Source organism: Triturus cristatus, chromosome 1_1, assembly GCF_964204655.1.
Source record: "Triturus cristatus chromosome 1_1, aTriCri1.1, whole genome shotgun sequence".
Classification (NCBI taxonomy): domain Eukaryota; kingdom Metazoa; phylum Chordata; class Amphibia; order Caudata; family Salamandridae; genus Triturus; species Triturus cristatus.
Window position 1 is genome coordinate 770,489,245 of NC_140579.1, and position 20,552 is coordinate 770,509,796.

At 43.5% G+C, this 20,552-nt stretch overlaps 1 protein-coding gene across 1 annotated transcript in view; it reads right to left on the reverse strand.

Moving 5' to 3' along the window:
* Window positions 1–367: 367 nt before the first annotated feature.
* The window catches only part of LOC146871055 (uncharacterized), a 145,682-nt gene continuing 125,497 nt past the window's right edge, over window positions 368–20,552 (reverse strand). The window contains exon 6 of the mRNA XM_085646128.1: window positions 368–1,567. Coding sequence (XP_085502254.1) covers window positions 1,107–1,567 — 461 coding nt within the window. The 3' untranslated portion in view covers window positions 368–1,106. The remainder of the gene's footprint in view (window positions 1,568–20,552) is intronic.

Below are 20,552 nucleotides of genomic sequence, written 5' to 3' on the forward strand. Positions count from 1 at the left end.
AATCCAAAACCATCGGATCCCCAATCAAGATGTTTGTAACAATTTTGATGCCATTCTTCAGCCCGTTCAAAACGCCACAATCAAAACTGTCGCAGCCCTTTTTCAACAACCAGCATCTGCTTGTTCTACCTCTCTTTCATGACCCGACCCTTCCGATACAATACTGGCATCTCTCTCTATTTAGGACAGGAGTAGGACAGAGGGGAGAAAAACAAAGATCTCTGGGCTAAAGGACCCAATATATCAGGCATCTCTCTACTTTCCAGTGCGGCACTAAAAAAGTGTTTTGATCTATATGGAAAGGGGCAGAGCTACGGTCATTTGCATAAATAGTGGATATAAATGAATTAAACTCCCAGACTTCTTACATTTAGTGGACAAGTTGTTTTTATTAAGCATTTAATAACTATTTAAACATCTCTTTGCTGACGAAAAGCATATGAAATTCATCAATGATGCATTGGTGGGACACATAAGATTAGGGACCGCTCACCCATACAAAAGCCGACCACATCTAACTATATCATGAATTTTTTCAGGGAACAAAAGTGATTTTGATGGGAAAAATACAGAACGCTGGCAGGTGCCAATATTGCAGAGGGAGTAGCATGACTCATCATGCCTGGTGCTTGTACAGGGAAAGTGTTGCGTCAAAAAACCTCTGATTGTGTAATGAATTACAGGAGATATGTATGGTGTTAATTACTAATTTATCACTGCATTGCTGCTTTAGGTAGCGATGCATCAGTTTCTTGTAAATGAGTCCCAAAAAGTGGCAGGTATTTTTAAGTCAGAACACTGAGATCAATACAAATAGCTTTTCCACACATTTCTGGAATTGGGAGTCTGAGATTGAGATCTTTTCAGAAATACAAGAGACCACTGGGGAAAATAGCTGATTTAGATTGGGTTTGAATTGGGTTGCTGGTGGGCATTTGACAGATATCATATACTTAATGTGCAAGTGAAACATTTATTTAGAATGGTTACAAAGTTTTCTCTTTACAATTCATTGGAAAGGACACTTCTAGAATTGTCATGATCACAGAATCATTGGTCAAACAAAGTAAAGCAATGCTACTTGGTGACGATTCATTTAGAAAGCACTATGACTGAGCACTGTTGATTTTTCTCTTGAAATCGCACACCCCATTTCCCTGTAAACAGGACTCTTTGGATGTATCAGGCTTAATACAGTTTTCAGAAGTCACATCTTTGCACATCACTATATTCCCACCACATGACCACGCTGATGTGTATTCACACTTACACGCAGTGTGGGCTATGGACGAGCGAGAGATTGTACAGCCACCAGGTTGATACTTGCAGTCACAACTGTCAGAATAGGCATTGCAGGTACCCCCACACTGAAGGCAGGTGCCTAGAGATTTATCTGGATTCTTACAAAAGAAAGCATTAGGTTGGGCACAGTCTCGGATTTCTCCTACACAATTCATCCCGTTGAGTTTGCAGTGGCAGGCCATGTTGGGAGGTGGTGCTGCCGCTATCATACATCCTCCAGCTTGGTAAACACAGTTACACGCATCAGGGTCATGATGGTGGTGACCTACAAACCAGACAATAGCAGAATTGAGTTAAAGTACAGTAAAGAATTTACTTTGCATCCTATAGTTTCTTACATTTATAATGTTCCTAGTGTCGCATCAACAGTTCAACAAGCATGAAAGTGGCATTCAGACGTATTTATGAAGATTTAAAAAATGAATAAACTCCTGATTTCAAATAGCAAGTGCAGGATACTTTTAAGATATTCCTTTTAATTGATCATGTTGCCACATAAGTACAGGGGTCAACTTAGAAAATATGACAGGTGTGCAAAGGAATGAATGTCAGTTCATGCGAACCGGTTCCCGATGGATGTGATCACTGTTCACATTAAAACTACTAGAGTTTCTGTTAAAAAAATTCCGTACACCATAATCTTTCTTTAGATGAATAAATCAACTGTTTCTGTTTTGATTAAATCAAAGATTTATTATCTTCTTTGATTCTTTTTTTTTATTTAGAACATTCCATAGTTTATAGTAATTCCATCAATCCAATTATTTTAACATGGCCCAATGCATTTCGGCTCTGAATTGACCCTTCATCTGGGGTCTACAAATAATAAAAAACAAGAAACCACATCAGTCGTTCTTTAGTTTAAACTTAGTTACATTACTGAAAAGATAATATGATTTAATTATTAAACCGTTGGTACTCGATATTGTGTTCGTCTTCCTATAACTATTGCCATGAATATGCATCCAACATTTTCATCTGTTAACTATTGCCATAAATAAAAACCAAACCTTTTTGTCCGTTAATCACGAACCAACCTAATATCTGTAACCATTATCATGCGATGTGCCATTGTGCTGAAAACAATAGTGTAACCACATAAACGTACTTGTTTAAATCAAAGAATACGGATCAACCGATATCTGTGTGTAGATCGCGCTACGCGCGCTTGCTCTTCCTGGTCGTGCGTTGAGCGAAATGACGTAACGTTATGTGACTCTTAAATTAAAGGAAACAATCCCGTGTGCGCGTGAGGTTTAACATAACGCAGTAGCGTCATGGAATCTTTACGACCTGATAAAGTAACTAGATTAAAAAATGGACAAAATACTGATCAATAAAGTAAAAAAAACGTGAATAATGACTAAATATAAAAAAAGAAACAGTCTTTTGTGTATAAATTGATATAACTTCTGGGAGAACCTGTATATTCGGAAGTTCTAGGACAGCTTTAACATGGCGCTACTGGCATCTATATGACTATGTATTATATGGTTTATAAAGGACACTGATTAATGGTGCAACTAAATATTTTGACATAAAAAACATTGTAAAATAATGTTTGAATGACAAGAAACATTCAAAACGGATCTACAATGAAATTAAATTATTGAAACATCGCAATCTTTTGTATGTGATATGAACGAAAAAATTAATGATACAAAGAATTACAACTATGTGATTCTAGGCATTAGTCAGGAAAACTATGATAGATCTATGTGTGCCATATGATTGCACGTTGACAACCTTACCACGTGATTAATGATTATCATCATGATCATTAACAACATTTCTGTTAATTTGACAATTCCAAAGCTTCTAAAGAAAACATGACATTTCAATACGATCATTCATCCCGTTCGGTTGCAAGGAATTCAATCTTTTATCCAGTAAAATTCAGATCCAAGCAATTGTTTGTGGATCAGTATCAGGTCTGGTTGTAGGCACTTCAAGAATGGTGAATCTGAGTTGTGAAATATTATGTCCAGCTTCAAGCCAATGCATGGCTATGGTAGATTTCACATTCTTTAATTAAATACTACTTTTATGTTCAGTGATTCTCACTTTGATTTTTCTCACCATATACCCACATATGTTTTCCCACAAGGGCACTGCATTCATAGTGTCACATGTACTTGAATGTTGAAGTGCTATCTTCGTGCCTTGTGATGGATGAGTACATTGATTTCCTACGATGACATTATTGCAGTGAATGCAATTTTCACACTTTTGCATGCCTTTAAAAGTTTTCATTTTGTTCTCTGGTTTCTTGTTGGATAGTAGTTCTCTAAAATTGCAAGATCGTTGATAAGAAAAAAACACTTTTTTTTCAGATATACACCGTAAATCATGTTATGTTTTTATCATCATCCAATGTTTATTGATGATATTTTTTATTTTCATTGCATGTGTTGAATATTTTAATACGCATACTATTGGTGCTTCTTTCACGGATTCCTTGGGTGTCAATAAGGTTTGTCTGTTAATGGTATTAACTCTGTTCATGGATTCCTCAATTAAAGACTTCGGGTATCCTCTTTTGATGTATCTTGTGGCGTATTTTTTAATGGTTTCTTCAGTTTCTTGCGAATGGCTTGTTATTCTTTTCAACCGAATGAATTGTGAAAATGGAAGGTGTCTTTTTAATGATTCTTTTGAAATGTAAACAGTTGTTACGGTCAGTTGTTTTAGTGTGTACATTAGTCTTAATCTATTTCCATCAATCTGTACTAGGACATCTAGGAATAAAAAAAATTATTTTTCAAACTGATGCTTGAATTTTATCTGCTCATGGCATTGGTTTAGTCTGCGAATATTTTCTTGTAACACTTTCAAATTACCCTTCCATATAATGAATATATCATCTATGTATCTCTTAAAGATAACTATATTCTCATTCCATGTGGGATCTTTCAAGATGTGCAACCAATGGAGTAGCACAACATTAAATTTAGTTGAATATTATTAAAATTTGTATTACTGAGTGCACTGAGAAACCTTATTGAGTTTATTTAAGGTGTGCAAAGGACACAGGCGAAAAGGGTTTTGATGTCTCCATACGTAAGCGATTGCTTTGCTGTTGTTAATGTAATGCCAATGTTTGTATATCAAAGATGGAAGTTAAGATACAAACCTGATGTTGCTAAAACACTTATGGCAGCTTCTTGTGTAACACTGTGAAAGGTCTCTAGTGATGCAAAGTGGGATGAACCCTGTAGTGTAAATTAAGCTGAATCGTGTTTCATACCTGTCTAGTGATCTTTAACAAGAGGTCATCTGACACCCTTCTTAACAACCCTTCACTAGATGGTGCTGGCTGTTGGGCAGTTGCCCATGTCACCAACAAACAATGCCAGAATACACCTACAAGCACCTAAGGTAACGCATTGACAGTGAAGAGTAGCATCAAGATGCAACGGTGTTTAGGGAGGCAAAGATGCTTTGGCCACTGGTCCTGCCCAGACGAACACCAATACTCATCTTCTAGATGAAGTTGTTCTCCACTGTAGTTGAAAATCTCAAATGTTATTGGGTAGAAGGCCATACACTGTCTGATGTAGTGAGGAAGAGAGCTGAAATTAGCTTTTTGGATGTGTGTCAGGCTTGAAGGCAACTCCTGCACAGTAATTATTTATTCCCCTTTTTTAGTGGAATCCTATGCACTAATACAGTCTAATCTCTAAGTGAGATCCTATATCCCACGCCCCTACTCACTTCTTGCATAGCACAAACAAGGCCCGACATAATCCAAAACTAATGTGTTCTGAATTTATCAGATTCCCTTTCTGACTTTTTGGGAAATAACTTACTGCACCTAACTTCGCACGTCTCAGTAAATACCAGGCTTTGAACCCTTGTTAAAGTCTGACACGTTTAATCTGCCAATTTGTAACAAATGGTGGAAACTTAACAGCACCAGGTAATTATCCGATGCAATAAAAATCACACAACTTCGAACTCCGGTTTTCGAGCAGGGATCAAAACTTGACTGGTCACCTGAACTCAGGTTCATACATTATTATTCTCAAATATAATGTTTAGATTTGTCATGCAACAGTTTTCTTAGGGCAAAATAACTACATCCACTGACTTTGGCAGTGCTCCTAAATGTGGTTGGTCCATACATCATTTGGCTGCTTTTTCCACTCCACCCCCGCACTCCCCCTATTTTAAGCATAGATGAAAAGAAAAAAAAGTCTGACACGTTTAATCTGCCAATTTGTAACAAATGGTGGAAACTTAACAGCACCAGGTAATTATCCGATGCAATAAAAATCACACAACTTCGAACTCCGGTTTTCGAGCAGGGATCAAAACTTGACTGGTCACCTGAACTCAGGTTCATACATTATTATTCTCAAATATAATGTTTAGATTTGTCATGCAACAGTTTTCATAGGGCAAAATAACTACATCCACTGACTTTGGCAGTGCTCCTAAATGTGGTTGGTCCATACATCATTTGGCTGCTTTTTCCACTCCACCCCCGCACTCCCCCTATTTTAAGCATAGATGAGAAGAAAAAAAAAGACCCAGGGGGTTCAAACAAAATTTCTTCAAACTGCAATTCTACAGTGATGCTTACACAGTGTAAGAAAAGGAACAGGTACGGGTCCAGAGATAGTTAATAGCTACTCTAGGAAATAGGAGACGCAGCAAAGAGAACCAGCGGCAGCAACGATTAAGAAAGTCTTAACCAAAATCAAATGTGACAAATTGTACCAAACAGATTAAAAAGCCAACCAGGTTCCAAAGCAACCAGGTCTGTCCTGCAACAAATGACGATCAATTACATCAGAGTGCATCCCACATTACAGCCGGATAAATGCTCGGCCTCGCATCTCTCCCATGAACTTCTAAGGCCACAGGCAAAAGGGTCAAGCATTTATCTCAAGACTCTCAAAGAAACTTAATCCTGCTTCAGAAGTATGACTCACATCATTTAGGGCAGTTCAGTCCCTGACCATTGTTTCTATCATGGTTTCTAGGAAGACGTCATGGTTGATGGTGTTGAAAGCTGAAGGCTTGTCTACAAGGCTACATTTTAGCGAGCTTTAAAATTCACACGTAGATCTATCATAATTTAATCTTTCATGTAAGGCACTAGTTAAATGCCCCACTAGGAGCTATGACATTCACTGACATTCACTGTACCTCATCCGAGGAGCATCACAGAACCTCTAACAGAAAAACATATAACCTTGACCCACACAGAGCTCCATGGCATCCCCAATGCACAGAGACAGTAATATACATATTGCCCTGGGGAAATCTCAGAAACAAAAACAAAATGCAAAACAAAATAGAGCACCTTTCTCTTAATTTAATAAAGTAAAGAAGAACAGGGAAACACCAAGACACATGAGACATGTAACTCATCATCAGCATTAATCATCAAACAAATTTATTTTAGTTTTTTGTTCGGAAAACCGTAATAGAAGACAGTAGCAAAGCATCACAGATAAACTTCAGGCAATATGAATGTTGAATTAAAAAGATAAAGTAAAAGTGGGATAAAAATTAAAGTGGTATTGCGTCTGGATGCAATAGAGCACAACGGGGCAGCTCCATACTGAGACAATTTTCGGGAGGACAAATACAGAATTAATTACAAGCATCCAATTTAAAATAGATTAAGAACACAGTTCATCTCTTTATATTTGGGCAAATTAAAGTGTCTCCTTGCTATAGCAAATTCAAGAAAAGCGAAAAACCTCAACAAGAACATAATGATAAGCTCTAACATGGTCCGCTATGCCAACCGTGATATCAAGCAGTACATACTATTTCAGAGATATTTAGGCACTTAACTAATGTAGTTAGACATAAAATGCATAGTACAAACATTAAATTGGTTCTAAAAACATTAAAACATTAAGAAGTTAAAAATCTCCTTTAGATTCAAATATTTGTCCAGACCTTTAATCTGTTGTGCAAAAATGAGCATAAAAACTTGGAGATTGAATAAACAACGTTGCATCTATTGTGTGTCGATTGTCAAACTGGAGGACCCGACAACGAGGGAACAATCCAGCAAGCTCACTGTTTTGCATATGCATGACAAAAGAAGACAATATGTTCTTCATTTTCCACAGTTTGGCAGACCATTGGACATAAATTATTGAGAATATCATTATGTTTTGTCCAAGAGAAGGTAAACAATGCTATTGCCAAGATCCCTAGCCTAAATTTAATTATAGGAACTTATAAGTGGAGCTTACACATTGTCCATGAATTCCTCGAATTGAGGTGCACATTTGTGGAACAAGCATAAGTCAGTCAGGCTGCCAGAGGGTTCAGTCAACATTCTATTACAAATAACAGTGTTCTAACAGCACTGTTTAACCAAATCTTGAGCACCTTTAAGTATAGACGAAGGCTTCAGACAATATTCAGTTCACCCTACCCTGGTCCACTAGGATTTAACATGGAAAACCCAGGGAATCATAGAAGTCGAGCGATTGACTACTATCTCCCGCAGATGGTCTTTGTATACAGCGACAAATCCTCTGTAGTCCAGAGCCTAATCCAGTATAATATAGTTTTAATGGAGGCTATATCTGAGATCTGTCTGAGATTTAAGCCAAACCTCAGTGGTAATAGTGGGACACTTTTTTGCCGCCTTAGCATGGATTTAATAAAGGTATTTTCACTTCTAACAAGCAAATCTAATTTACAGTAGCCCCACAAGTTAGTCTTATTTAGAGCTGCCCCACACACTTGGACCTTATATATTTCTAATGGTGGGGATATTCGTTATGAAGCTGCCCTATTAGCAAACCTTGCTATGGAGATGGCTCTATATTTGATAGTCAATGTGCTTTTTTCAATCAGGTCCGTAATAGTGTGGGAGTTGTCGAGTTTCACACCAAGATAATCAAATCCATGGACCCTTTCAAGGCTGTACCCCCCTAGCACTAACTTCCCCCTGATTTACATCCAATAGTTGAATACCATGAATTTTGTTTTCTTGTTATTTATTTCTAGGCCATTGACATTACAGAATAAGAGAAACTTCCCCGAGAGGGTGTTTAAGCTACAGTGTTTTAGAAAGTAGAAATGTGTCATCTGCTAAGAGCAAAACCGGTACCTAGGACCCAGTCATTAGCTATTATGGGGGAGTTGTTATGACAATCCATGAGATAGGCAATGCACCCACTAATGAATAACAGAAATAAAGTGGGTGCCAGGACGCATCCCTGGAGAACACCTCGTATGATTGGTAACTCAAAACCTTCACAAATCCCTAAAGCAGACAGATGTAATTGACACCTACTAACTAAGCATGCATTTTCCCCAACATTAAGACACTGAGGTAAAAAATCAAAAAAGAAACCAGTGACAGCAATCTCCATCCATTTGTCGTCTACCACAGTGGTGGAAATTGGTTTACTGGTTAAGGGGGGTGAAAACCTACGCAAGCAGAAACCACAATCTCTGTTAGGGTGAAACACAAACAAACCTCCTATTAACCAATGCTTAACCCTCTGATAGATTGGCACAAAGTGCTCAGGCATAACTTAGAGGCAATGTGTACAATAGTTATGCAGCACTTCAAACTGTAATAAAGTGAAAACACAACAAAGAAAAATCCCTTACCAATTTGGAAAAATAGAGTACAATGTAATTGTTAGAAATGGGGGCCTCTAGTTGGCAGAGGTAGGTATGTTTGTCTAAATGGGGACCCTTGCTTCTAGTCTGTGTAAGGGGGATACACACTGTAGATAACCCCTGCTCACCCCCTTGGTAGTTTGGCACGAGCAGACAGGCTTATCCCAAAGGCAATGTGTAAAGTATTTGTACCTACACTCACAATAACACAGTAAAAACACCACCAAATGACACCACAACAGTTTAAAAAACATAAAGTATATTTATCTAAACTAAACAAGACCAAAACAACAAAAATCCAACATACACAGTTAAAAATATGACTTTCAAAAGGTTTCAAGAACTTGTACCATAGAAATCTATGGATGCGTGACTTTTCACCAAAGTACCTGGAGATGCATCAAAACTTCCCAAGCCTAACAGCTGCAAATTTGGAAAACAGAGGGATGCAACACTCCTGAGACCTTAGGAAGGCAATAAAACAGTTCTGTGGCCCCCAGAGGACGTGCTGGGGCGGTTCTGGCCTGTATGGGGAGTGATGCATCGATTCTTCGTGTCGGTTCCGGTTCCCAGGCGATGTGTCGGTAAAGCATGCCGCACTCCGGGATGCATCAGCGATCGGTGCAGCAGGGTTGAGTAGCACTGAATCGGTACTCTTCAGCCACAATCCCTCAATGCGTCGATTCTTGCAGCGGCGACAGACACTGTGACGGTTTTCGCAGCGGCATGGCAATGCGTGGAAATTCTCGCGCCGTGGAGATGCGTCGAGAAAAACAGCCGCAAGGAGAGCGATGCGTCGATTTTAGCAGTTCTTCACGTTTCTTCTTACTTCCAGCTCCCGAACAGCAGCAACAACCTCCAGAGGTCCAAAACTGGCACATGCACCTCTAGGCGGGTCAGAACTCACAGCAGCATAGTTCAGGGGAGCTGGGGGTCAAGTCTTTGTGTCCCTGAGACTTCAGAACAGGAGGCCAGCATACACAGGCCCTCGGAGATCTTCTTCAAGCAGGGGACACAGCACACAACAAAGTCCTTCTCCTTTGCTTGGCAGAAATAGTAACTGCAGGCCAACCCCAGACACACAGTACTCCACCTCAGTTTCTCCAGCTCTTCTCCTTGGCAAAGGGGTCCTCTTGAATTCCAGGAATGATCTAAAGTTCTGGGGTTCGGGCCCCAATATTTATACTACAAAAACCTTTGTTCTCTGGTGGCAGAGAAGCCCTGTACCCAGCCACAACGAGTTCTGTCCTCTCTGGTGCAGCTTCCTGGCAGGAGGTGGAGACAGCATTGTGGAAGGCAGACCAGGCCCATTCAGGAGAAAGGAAATCTCCTCCACCTACTCTAAATGCAGCCCAGGTCTATTCAGCCCAGTCCTGACACATCAGGCTCTCTAGAGTCACTGCTCCTCCCCCTGACACTCCAAACCCAGACAGGCAATCCATATCCTAGCAGAGGCACACTGGATGACCAAACAAGAAATTACCTACTTTCTAAAAGTGATATTTTCAAACACAGAATGTAAAGATCACCCTCACTAAAAGATGCATTTTAACATTCAGGCATACTACACTTTATTTTCCTACCTTGTTCCCAGGGGCAGTCATGTTTATAAGATGTTACAAACAAACTCCCCATTCTGTCCTGTGGGAACAGGCAGCCTTGCAATAGTGAAAAATGAATTTAGCAGTAATTCACTATCAGGACATGTTACACACTTCAGCGCATGTCCTAACTTTCACATACACTGCACCCTGCCCAGGGATGTACCTTGGGCCTTCCATAGGGGTGTCTGATACGTAAGAAAAGGGAAGGTTATGGCCTGGCAAGTGGGTGCACTTGCCAAGTTGACATGGCAGTTAACAAACTTTGCATAGGCACCGTGGTGGCAGGCCTGTGTCATCTTTTCAGGGTTACTCATGTGGGTGGTACAATCAGTGCTGCAGGCCCACTAGTACCATTTGATTTACCAGCCCTGGCACACTTAGTGCACTTTACTAGGGACCTACTGGTAAACCAAATATGCCAATCAGGGCGAACCAATCACATTCACAATTTACACAGGGAGCACTTGCACTTTGACACTGATCAGCAGTGGCAAAGTGCCCAAAGCATCGAAGCCAGCAAAAAGGATATCCAACACAGCATCAAAAACACAGAAGGCAGAGGCAAAAAGTCAGGGAAAACCACGCCAAGGATACCAAGTCTAACATGTGTCCCCTCCAGCTGAAAAGTGGGGAGAACTTACCACCCTCTTGGGAGTTTTCATCACTAAGGCCGAAGAACCTGGACAGACCATCAGCATTGGCGTGTTCCGTACCATGGCGGTGTTCCACCGTAAAGTCCATTCCCTGTAGGGATATGGACCACCTCAACAGTTTCGGATTCTCACCCCTCATTTGCATCAACCATCTGAGGGGCCTGTGGTCTGTCTGAACCCGGAAGTGAGTCCCAAACAAGTAGTGCCTTAGCTTCTTCAGCACCCAGACCACAGCAAAAGCTTCCCTTTCAATTGCACTCCACCTCTGTTCCTTGGGAAGTAGCCTCCTACTGATGAAAGCTACAGGTTGGTCCAAGCCCCTGTCTTTCAATTGTGAGAGTACTGCTCCCACAGCATGCTCTGTAGCATCTGTCTGCACAACTAATTCTCTGGAGAAGTCAGGTGCCTTAAGCACGGATGCCGTGCACATGGCAGATTTCAGGGAATTAAAAGCAGTCTGGCAGGCATCAGTCCAGTTCACCTTCCTGGGCTGGATCCTTGAAGTCAGCTCTGTCAAGGGGACAACAATGGTTCCATACCCCTTGGCAAACCGTCTGTAGTACCCGGTGATACCTAGGAAGGCTCTCACCTCTGTCTGGGTCTTGGGGGCTCCCAAGCCAGAATGGTGTCAATCTTCGCTTGTAGGGGTGCCACCTGGCCGCTCCCTACCTGGTGTCCTAAGTACACCACAGATCCCTGCCCTATCTGGCACTTACTAGCCTTGATGGTGAGAGCTGCCCTTCGCAAAGCCTTCAACACTTCGCAGAGGTGGAGATGAACACAGCAATGTCATCCTGGTTAGAGGCGCTGAATTCCTCCAGCCTGGACAGTACCTGGTTGACCAGTCTCTGGAAGGTGGCAGGGGCGTTCTTCAACCCAAAGAGCATAACCCGGAACTGGTAGTGCCCCTCTGGTTTTGAAAACGCTGACCTCTCTATTGCCCCATCGGTTAATGCAATCTGCCAGCACCCAGATGTCAAATCAAATGTACTGAGGTACCGGGCAACTCCCAACCATCAAAGAGCCCATCAGCTCTGGGGATGGGGTGTGAATCAGTCTTGGTGACTGCATTGAGCCCACGGTAGTCCACACAGAACCGGAGTTCTGGAGTGGCACCATGTGCAGCAGCTTTTGGCACTAAGACCACTGGGCTAGCCCAGGGGCTGCTTGAGGGCTCTATCACCTCTAATGCCACGATCTTGGAATCTTCTTCCTTGATGTTGGCCATGAGTTTGTCAGCTACCCTGCTTCACAGGTAGACTATCTCCAGTGTCCACATCATGGATGCACCAATTGGTGACTCCTACTGTCGGGGACAACAGCGAGGCGAACTGTCCCAGCACCTGGCAACAGTCCCTCTGCTGCTCTGGGGTCAGGGTAGTAGAGAGGTTTACCCCATTCACTGACCCATCATGTTCCTTCGCTGACAGGAGGTCAGGAAGAGGCTCACTCTCCTCCTCCATTCCATGATCTGTTGCAAGGAGCATAGTTACTTCAGACCTCTCAGAGAGCGGCTTGAGGTGGTTGAGGTGGTTTTCATGCAGGGCCCTCACAGGTTCCTCGGAGTCTGCAAGTCAACCAAATAGGTCACCTCACTCTTGCGCTCCACCACCTCATATGGACCAGTCCACTTATCTTGTATCTTGTAGTGCACAAGGCTCCACTGGTGACATCACCCACACTTTCTGGCCAAGCTGAAATTCGACCAGAGTGGCATTCTGGTCAAACCATCTTTTCATTTCTTCCTGGCTAGCTTCCAGATTCGCGAGTGAGTTTCCTGCAGCGTTGAGTCTGGTTTCTGAAGGCCAGCACATAACTGAACACATATTGTGGGGTCTTACCAGGAGTTTTCTCCCAGCACCCCTTCATCAGACTCACAGGTCCTCTCACAGGGTGCCCATACAACCCTAAGGACATCTGCGGTACCTCCCTGTAAGCAAACAGCAGGCATGGCAAAAAGACGTCCCACTTCTGTCTCATGGGTTCTGCAAGACCCTTTATCATGCCCTTCAGGGTTTGGTTGAATCTCTCAACCAACCTATTCCCTTGAGGATGGTAAGGAGTAGGCCTGGGCTAAAATTTCGTTCCGTTCGCGGAAATTGCGATAATTTGACATTTTCGCGTTCCGCGGAATGCGCAAAAATGTCAAAATTTCCGCATTCCGCAGCTTTGCGATAATTTGGATCTTGCTCGCGCTGTAAAATAATACATTCTCGCGCGCGCGCGATCGCCTTACCTGAATCCCTGCGTTCGCCGACATGTTTTCTTGATCCGGTCACGTTCTCCATGAGATGTTGTGTTGTTTTTAGCCATTTGCGCTGTCTCGCGACAGTTCGCGCCCGCAGTGACATCATGCGTCGCGCGATTACGTCTTTCTTCTCGCGATCATGCACCGCGAGACAACTGAAAACAAGATGGCCGCGCCCGCGAGCAACCGCATGGGTAAGTTGGCGAGCCGCAACCATGCAGAAAATCTCGCGAACATGCGGGAAAAAAACTTCCGCATCTTCGCGATATTTCCGCGTGTTTGCGATAATTTTTAACATTTTCGTGATAATTTGCGAAAGTGGATTTCGCAAATTCCGCCCACCCCTAGTAAGGAGTAGTGAACTTGTATGCCACACCGCACTCCGAAATGAAATGAAGTTTGTACAGCGGTCAGAGTACACCTCTCTGGGGATCCCCACACGGGAAAAGATCCCCATCAATGCACGGCCCACCATGGGGGCTGTGATTGTCAGAGAGGGACAGCTTCCGTGTAATGGGTGGCATGGTCCACCAAGACCAAGATAAACTTGTTGCCTAAGGCTGTCTTGGGTTCTAGTGGACACACAAAGTCAATGCCCACCCACTCAAAAGGGGTGCTAACCACAGGAAAGGATTGGAGGGGAGCCTTACACTTCCCTCCACTCTTGCCACTTGCCTGGCAAGTTGGGCAAGATCTACAAAGTGTGCCAACGTGCCCTCTCATTTGGGGCCAGTAAAAGTGGGTGACAAGCCTCTGAAATGTCTTGTCACACCCCAAATGTCCTGCTAGAGGCACGTCATGAGCCAGACCAGTAGGAAGGTCCTGAAGCCCTCGCGTACCACCAGCACATGGGCTGGAAAGACATCAACGACCCCATAGTCAATAGCCTCAAAGACTTCCTCACGGACTTAAACCTCACCCAAATCTGCAACAGGCCCACACATGACAAGGGCTCAACCCGAGACTTGGTCATCTCCAATGCCGATTCCATCCAACTGAACACGATTCTCCCCTGTGATTGGTCCGACCACCATTGCATCACACTCTTTATTAACGAATCAGTAAGAAAACGCTCAGCCCAACCCAGGAAACCAAAAATATGGAAAAGGAACCTACAGAGTGCCAGCACAGACTTACTCCTATCATCTAGTGCCAACCTCCTGATGCTCCCTGCAGATATATCAGATGTCCACGCGCTCACAAACCACTAATTTACCTCTATGACCACGGTAATAGACACAGTCGCATCACTACAATTGAAGAGGATATCCACAAAAGATTTGAAATCTTGGTATGATGGCAGACTCAATGAGGATAGACTTTCTCTAAGACTAATTGAACGCCAATGGAGATCATCTCTATCCCCTGACCACCTTAAGCTGCTAAGAGCTACCAGAAACTCTCATTACAGAAATATCAAAAGATCAAAAACCACCTTTTTTAGGAACCAATTAGACCAATGTAAAAATAGACCTAAAAAACTATTTGATATAATTAAAGCACAATCTAAAGGCTTACCTCACACCCCACAAGCTGTTCCTAGCTCTCAACCCAGCTGCGAAGACTTTGCCTCCTTCTTTACTGAGAAGACAAAATCATAAAAACGGATCTACTTAAGACCCGAGCAACCCTAAACGGCACTCACGAGAGCACCCCTCCTCACTCTCTAACCTCCTCCAGCCCACCCCCTCCAAAGTTCGCCCTCAAAAACAATGCAGAATAGTCTTCATTCAACCTTTACACAGAAGATGCAATACTAAAAGTAATCACATCACTCAACCTCTCGAACCACTTCACTGATCCTCTGCCTGCCAATTACCTAAAAGAGTTCATACCAATGCTTCTGCCTCTATGGACCAAGATTGTCAACACTTCTCTGCTTCAAGGAATCATACCTAAAAGCCTTAAATCTGGGCAGGTATCACCCATCCTAAAGAAACCAGCAGCAGACCACACAGACCTAAATAATTACCGCCTGATCTCCCACATCCCAACTTTGGCCAAACTCCTGGAAAAAGTTGCACACAGCCAGCTGGGAAACCACATTGACCATTTTAACCTGTACAACCAATACCAATCCGGCTTTCGTGCAGGGCACAATACTGAATCGGCCATGACTCACATAATAGATGACACACTAAAAATCCTTGACCATAATGAAGCCTGTCTACTAATCCTTCTTGATGTCTCTTCGGCATTTGACACCGTCAAACATGATAATGTTCTAGACCTTCTGAGATATAGAATGGGCCTATCAGGATCAGTTCTAAATTGGTTTACACCTTTCCTCCAAAACATATGCCAAAGAATTAAGGTCAATCAATCCCTGTCTATGCCTGTCCCAGTCACTCTAGGAGTCCCCCAGGGTGTATCCCTCTCGCCTACACTCTTCAACCTTTTCATGCAACCCCTAACTGAAATTCTCAGCTCCTCAAACATCCATTATCATATATACGCTGACGAAACACAACTATACTTAAAGATCACCTCCCTGAACGATATCACAACTCTCAATTCAATTCTGAAAATACGCCAGACCTGGCTGGCGGACAACCACCTGACACTAAACACCCTCAAGACTGAATTCTTCCTAATCACTCCTCCTAACAAAACTACCAACATCGAAGAATGGCTTAAACAACTCACAGCGCTCAACTGCCAACCTCAGATTGTTGACTCAGCAAAATCGCTAGGACTGATGCTAGAGAGAAATCTTAACATGCAAAAACAAATCAGTGCTGCAACAAAAGGCACAAATATTCAGATCAACAGCTTGAGAAAACTAAAACCACTTCTTTCCGCAAATGACTTCAAACTGGCAGTTCAAGCATTAGTAATCCCAAGACTAGACTATGGAAGTGCAACGCTATGCGGTCTTCCCAGATCATCAACGGCCCCTTTAAGAACCTCGCTCAATTCAGCGGCTAGGTTATTCATGGGCTCAAAAAGAAATTGTCATATCACCCCGATCTTAGAGCTCTTAACTGGCTTCCTTTCAAATCCAGAATTCAACTAAAAATCAATTGCATGACCTACAAAGCCTTACATCACAATGCACCGAGATAATTGGCTCAAAAATTGGTGCTCTCCTGTGGAAACAGATCCTCCAGAAGTACCAGCAATCTTGTACTGAAACCTCAACGCTTTGCCAAAAAGAAAAGCATACAACCGGCCTTCTCTGAAAACGCCCCTAGGATTTGGAACACACTACCCCCTGAAACCCGATGGAACCCTTCCTTTACCTCTTTTAAAAACAAAGTAAAGTCCATACTTTTAAGGAAATTTTCAAGAAACATTGTATATATGCATTTACGCAACTGAGAACTGTACTACAAGTCTTAATTATGTATTCCTGTGTTCCTTTTGTTTCCCACTCTCTACTCATGTAAAATGCTCTGATACCCGCAAGGGTCATGCTCGCACTATATAAAACCTCCAAAATAAATACACAGTTAAAAATATGACTTTTAAAAGGTTTCAAGAACTTGTAATATAGAAATGTATGGATGTGTGACTTTTCACCGAAGTACCTGTAGGTGAGTCAAAAGTTCCCAAGCCAAACAGCTGCAAATTCGGAAAACAAAGGGATGCGACACTCCTGAGATCTTAGGAAGGCGATCCGACAGTTCTGCGGCCTGCAGAGGATGAGTTGCAGCGGTTCTGGCCTCTATGGGGAGGGATGCATCGATTCTTCGTGTCGGTTCCGGTTTGCAGGCGATGTGCCTGGAAAGTGGTCCACACAGGTATGATGCTAGGAACGCCAGGATGCGTCAGCGATTGATGCGGCGTCTATCAATGCGACTGCTTCGAGTGGGGCTGCGTTGGTCCTGTTCAGCTGCGATCCCTCAATGCGTCGATTCTTGTAGCGGCGATAGACGCTGCAACGTTTTTTTTTACAACAAACAAATGATGGACGGAATGCTGACAATGCAGACATTCTCCCCCAGTCAAGAGATCTGGGTTAAATCCATCGTTCTTTTGCCCACTACACCACCCCAGTTTAGACATGGCCATATGCAAATCAGTCTTAACCCTGTGCCTCATGGGAACAGTCCAGCCCGAACTGCCAAGCCATGTCTTCCCTGGACCGGAATCAAGCATCCTAGGACCGGTTTCTGGCTATCAGCCGTCATCAGCCAGGATAGCTTGACTCCAGTGGCGTAGTGAGCACGGGTCCCACGTCTGGGAAAACCCATCCCACTTAGGGCGAAAAGCGTTACAACAAACAAATGATGGACGGAATGCTGACAATGCAGACATTCTCCCCCAGTCAAGAGATCTGGGTTAAATCCATCGTTCTTTTGCCCACTACACCACCCCAGTTTAGACATGGCCATATGCAAATCAGTCTTGACCCTGTGCCTCATGGGAACAGTCCAGCCCGAACTGCCAAGCCATGTCTTCCCTGGACCGGAATCAAGCAGCCTAGGACTGGTTTCTGGCTATCAGCCGTCATCATCCAGGATAGCTTGACTCCAGTGGCGTAGTGAGCACGGGTCCCACGTCTGGGAATACCCATCCCACTTAGGGCAAAAAGCGTTACAACAAACAAATGATGGACGGAATGCTGACAATGCAGACATTCTCCCCCAGTCAAGAGATCTGGGTTAAATCCATCGTTCTTTTGCCCACTACACCACCCCAGTTTAGACATGGCCATATGCAAATCAGTCTTGACCCTGTGCCTCATGGGAACAGTCCAGCCCGAACTGCCAAGCCATGTCTTCCCTGGACCGGAATCAAGCAGCCTAGGACTGGTTTCTGGCTATCAGCCGTCATCATCCAGGATAGCTTGACTCCAGTGGCGTAGTGAGAACGGGTCCCACGTCTGGGAATACCCATCCCACTTAGGGCGAAAAGCGTTACAACAAACAAACGATGGACAGAATGCTGACAATGCAGACATTCTCCCCCAGTCAAGAGATCTGGCAGCGGCACGGCAATGCGTGGAAATTCATCTCGCGATGTGGAGATTTGTCAAAAAAAACACCTGCAAGGAGTGCGATGCATCGATTTTAGCAGTTCTTCACGTTTCTTCTTTCTTCCAGCTCCCAAACAGCAGCAAAAACCTCCAGAGGTCCAAAACTGTCACAGGCACCTCTAGGCGGGTCAGAACTCACAACAGCAGAGTTCAGGCGAGCTGGTTGTGACGTCTTTGTGTCCCTGAGACTTCAAAACAGGAGGCCAGCACACACAGGCCCTTGGAGATTTCTTCAAGCAGGGGACACAACACACAGCAAAGTCCTTCTCCTTTCCTTGGCAGAAACAGCAACTGAAGGCCAACCACAGACACACAGCAAGGGCAGTACTCTTCCTCAGTTTCTCCAGCTCTTCTCCTTGGTAAAAGGCTCCTCTTGCATTCAAGGAATGATATAAAGTTTCTGGGGTTTGGGCCCCAATATCTATACTACAAAATCCTTTGTTCTCTGGTGGCAGAGAAGTCCTGTACCCATCCAAAACCAGTTCTGTCCTCTCTGGTGCAACTTCCTGGCAGGAGGTGGAGACAGCATTGTGGAAAGCAGACCAGGCCCATTCAAGTGAAATGAAATCTCCTCCCCTACTCTAAATGCAGCCCAGGTCTATTCAGCCCAGCCCTGACTCATTAGGCTCTCTGGAGCCACTGCTCCTCCCCAGCCCCTGACACTCCAAACCCAGACAGGCAATCCACATGCTAGCAGAGGCACACTGGATGACTAAACAAGAAACAACCTACTTTCTAAAAGTGGTATTTTCAAACAAAGAATATAAAAATCACCCTCAATAAAAGATGCATTTTAACATTCTGAGTTCAGGCATACTAAACTTTATTTTCCTACCTTGTTCCCAGGGGCAGTTATTTTCATAAGATGTTACAAACAAACTCCCCATTCTATCCTATGGAAACAGGCAGCCTTGCAATAGTGAAAAACGAAATTAGCAGTAATTCACTATCAGAACATGTTACACACTTCAGCGCATGTTCTAACTTTCACTTACACTGCACCCTGCCCAGGGATGTACCATGGGCCTTCCATAGGGGTGTCTGATATGTAAGAAAAGGGAAGGTTATGGCCTGGCAAGTGGGTGCACTTGCCAAGTTGACATGGCAGTTAACAAACGGTGGCAGGCCTGAGTCCTCTTTTCAGGGCTACTCATGTGGGTGGCACAATCAGTGCTGCAGGGCCACTAGTAGCATTTGATTTACCAGCCCTGGCACACTTAGTGCACTTTACTAGAGACCTACTAGTATATCAAATATGCCAATCAGGGAGAACCAATCACATTCACAATTTACACAAGGAACACTTGCACTTTGACACTGATCAGCAGTGGCAAAGTGCCCAAAGCATCTAAGCCAGCAAAAAAGAAATACAGCACAGCATCAAAAACACAGGAGGCAGAGGCAAAAAGTCAGGGAAAACCACACCAAGGATGTCACGTCTAACAGTAATAAATTATTTGACACCAATCCGACAAAAATAGAAGTAGAACCATAGATATTCAATTTTAAAGATTTAAGTGAAAAATGTGCCTGGAAGCACAAAGCGACAACTGTGGTTATCTGGTCACGCTGGACCTGGACATAGTCACAAGTTCAGGCTAATTGCGATGGAAAGTGTGCTGGATACAAGGACCAAGTTCGGCCCACTGAATAAGAGTACCTTCAACCCTAGTTGCGGAACGTAGCGTGATCCTGCGAGGCTGCAATGCGTAATACTGCTGCACTGTCATCGAGGATGCTGTCGACGAGCAGCATGAGATGCGAAGTCCTGTGTCGAAGATGTGTTGTGCATCATATGGTTCCAAAGAGGTTGCGGGGCTTGCGATGCAGAGTCCTGCATCTTTATCAAGGATGTCATTAATGAGGGTCTTACAATGTGAAGGCCTGCATTGAGGATGCCATAGTGCAGCGGTAGTTCTAAAGCTGAGCTGTGAAAAGATGCACAGAACTGTGAAATTTCTGCCCACAGGACCACAGCTGCGATGGCAGAGCACCTTCCTGGGCCACTTCCAAGAGTCCAGGACTTGGGTGACATCACTTGAGGGACAAGACTCACAGCAAGCTGAGTCAAGGTGCTGGGTTCAAAGAAGTTGGAGCCTGTTCTGTCCCTAAGTCTTCTGTTCAGGAGGCCAGCCACCTGGCCCTTGAAGTCA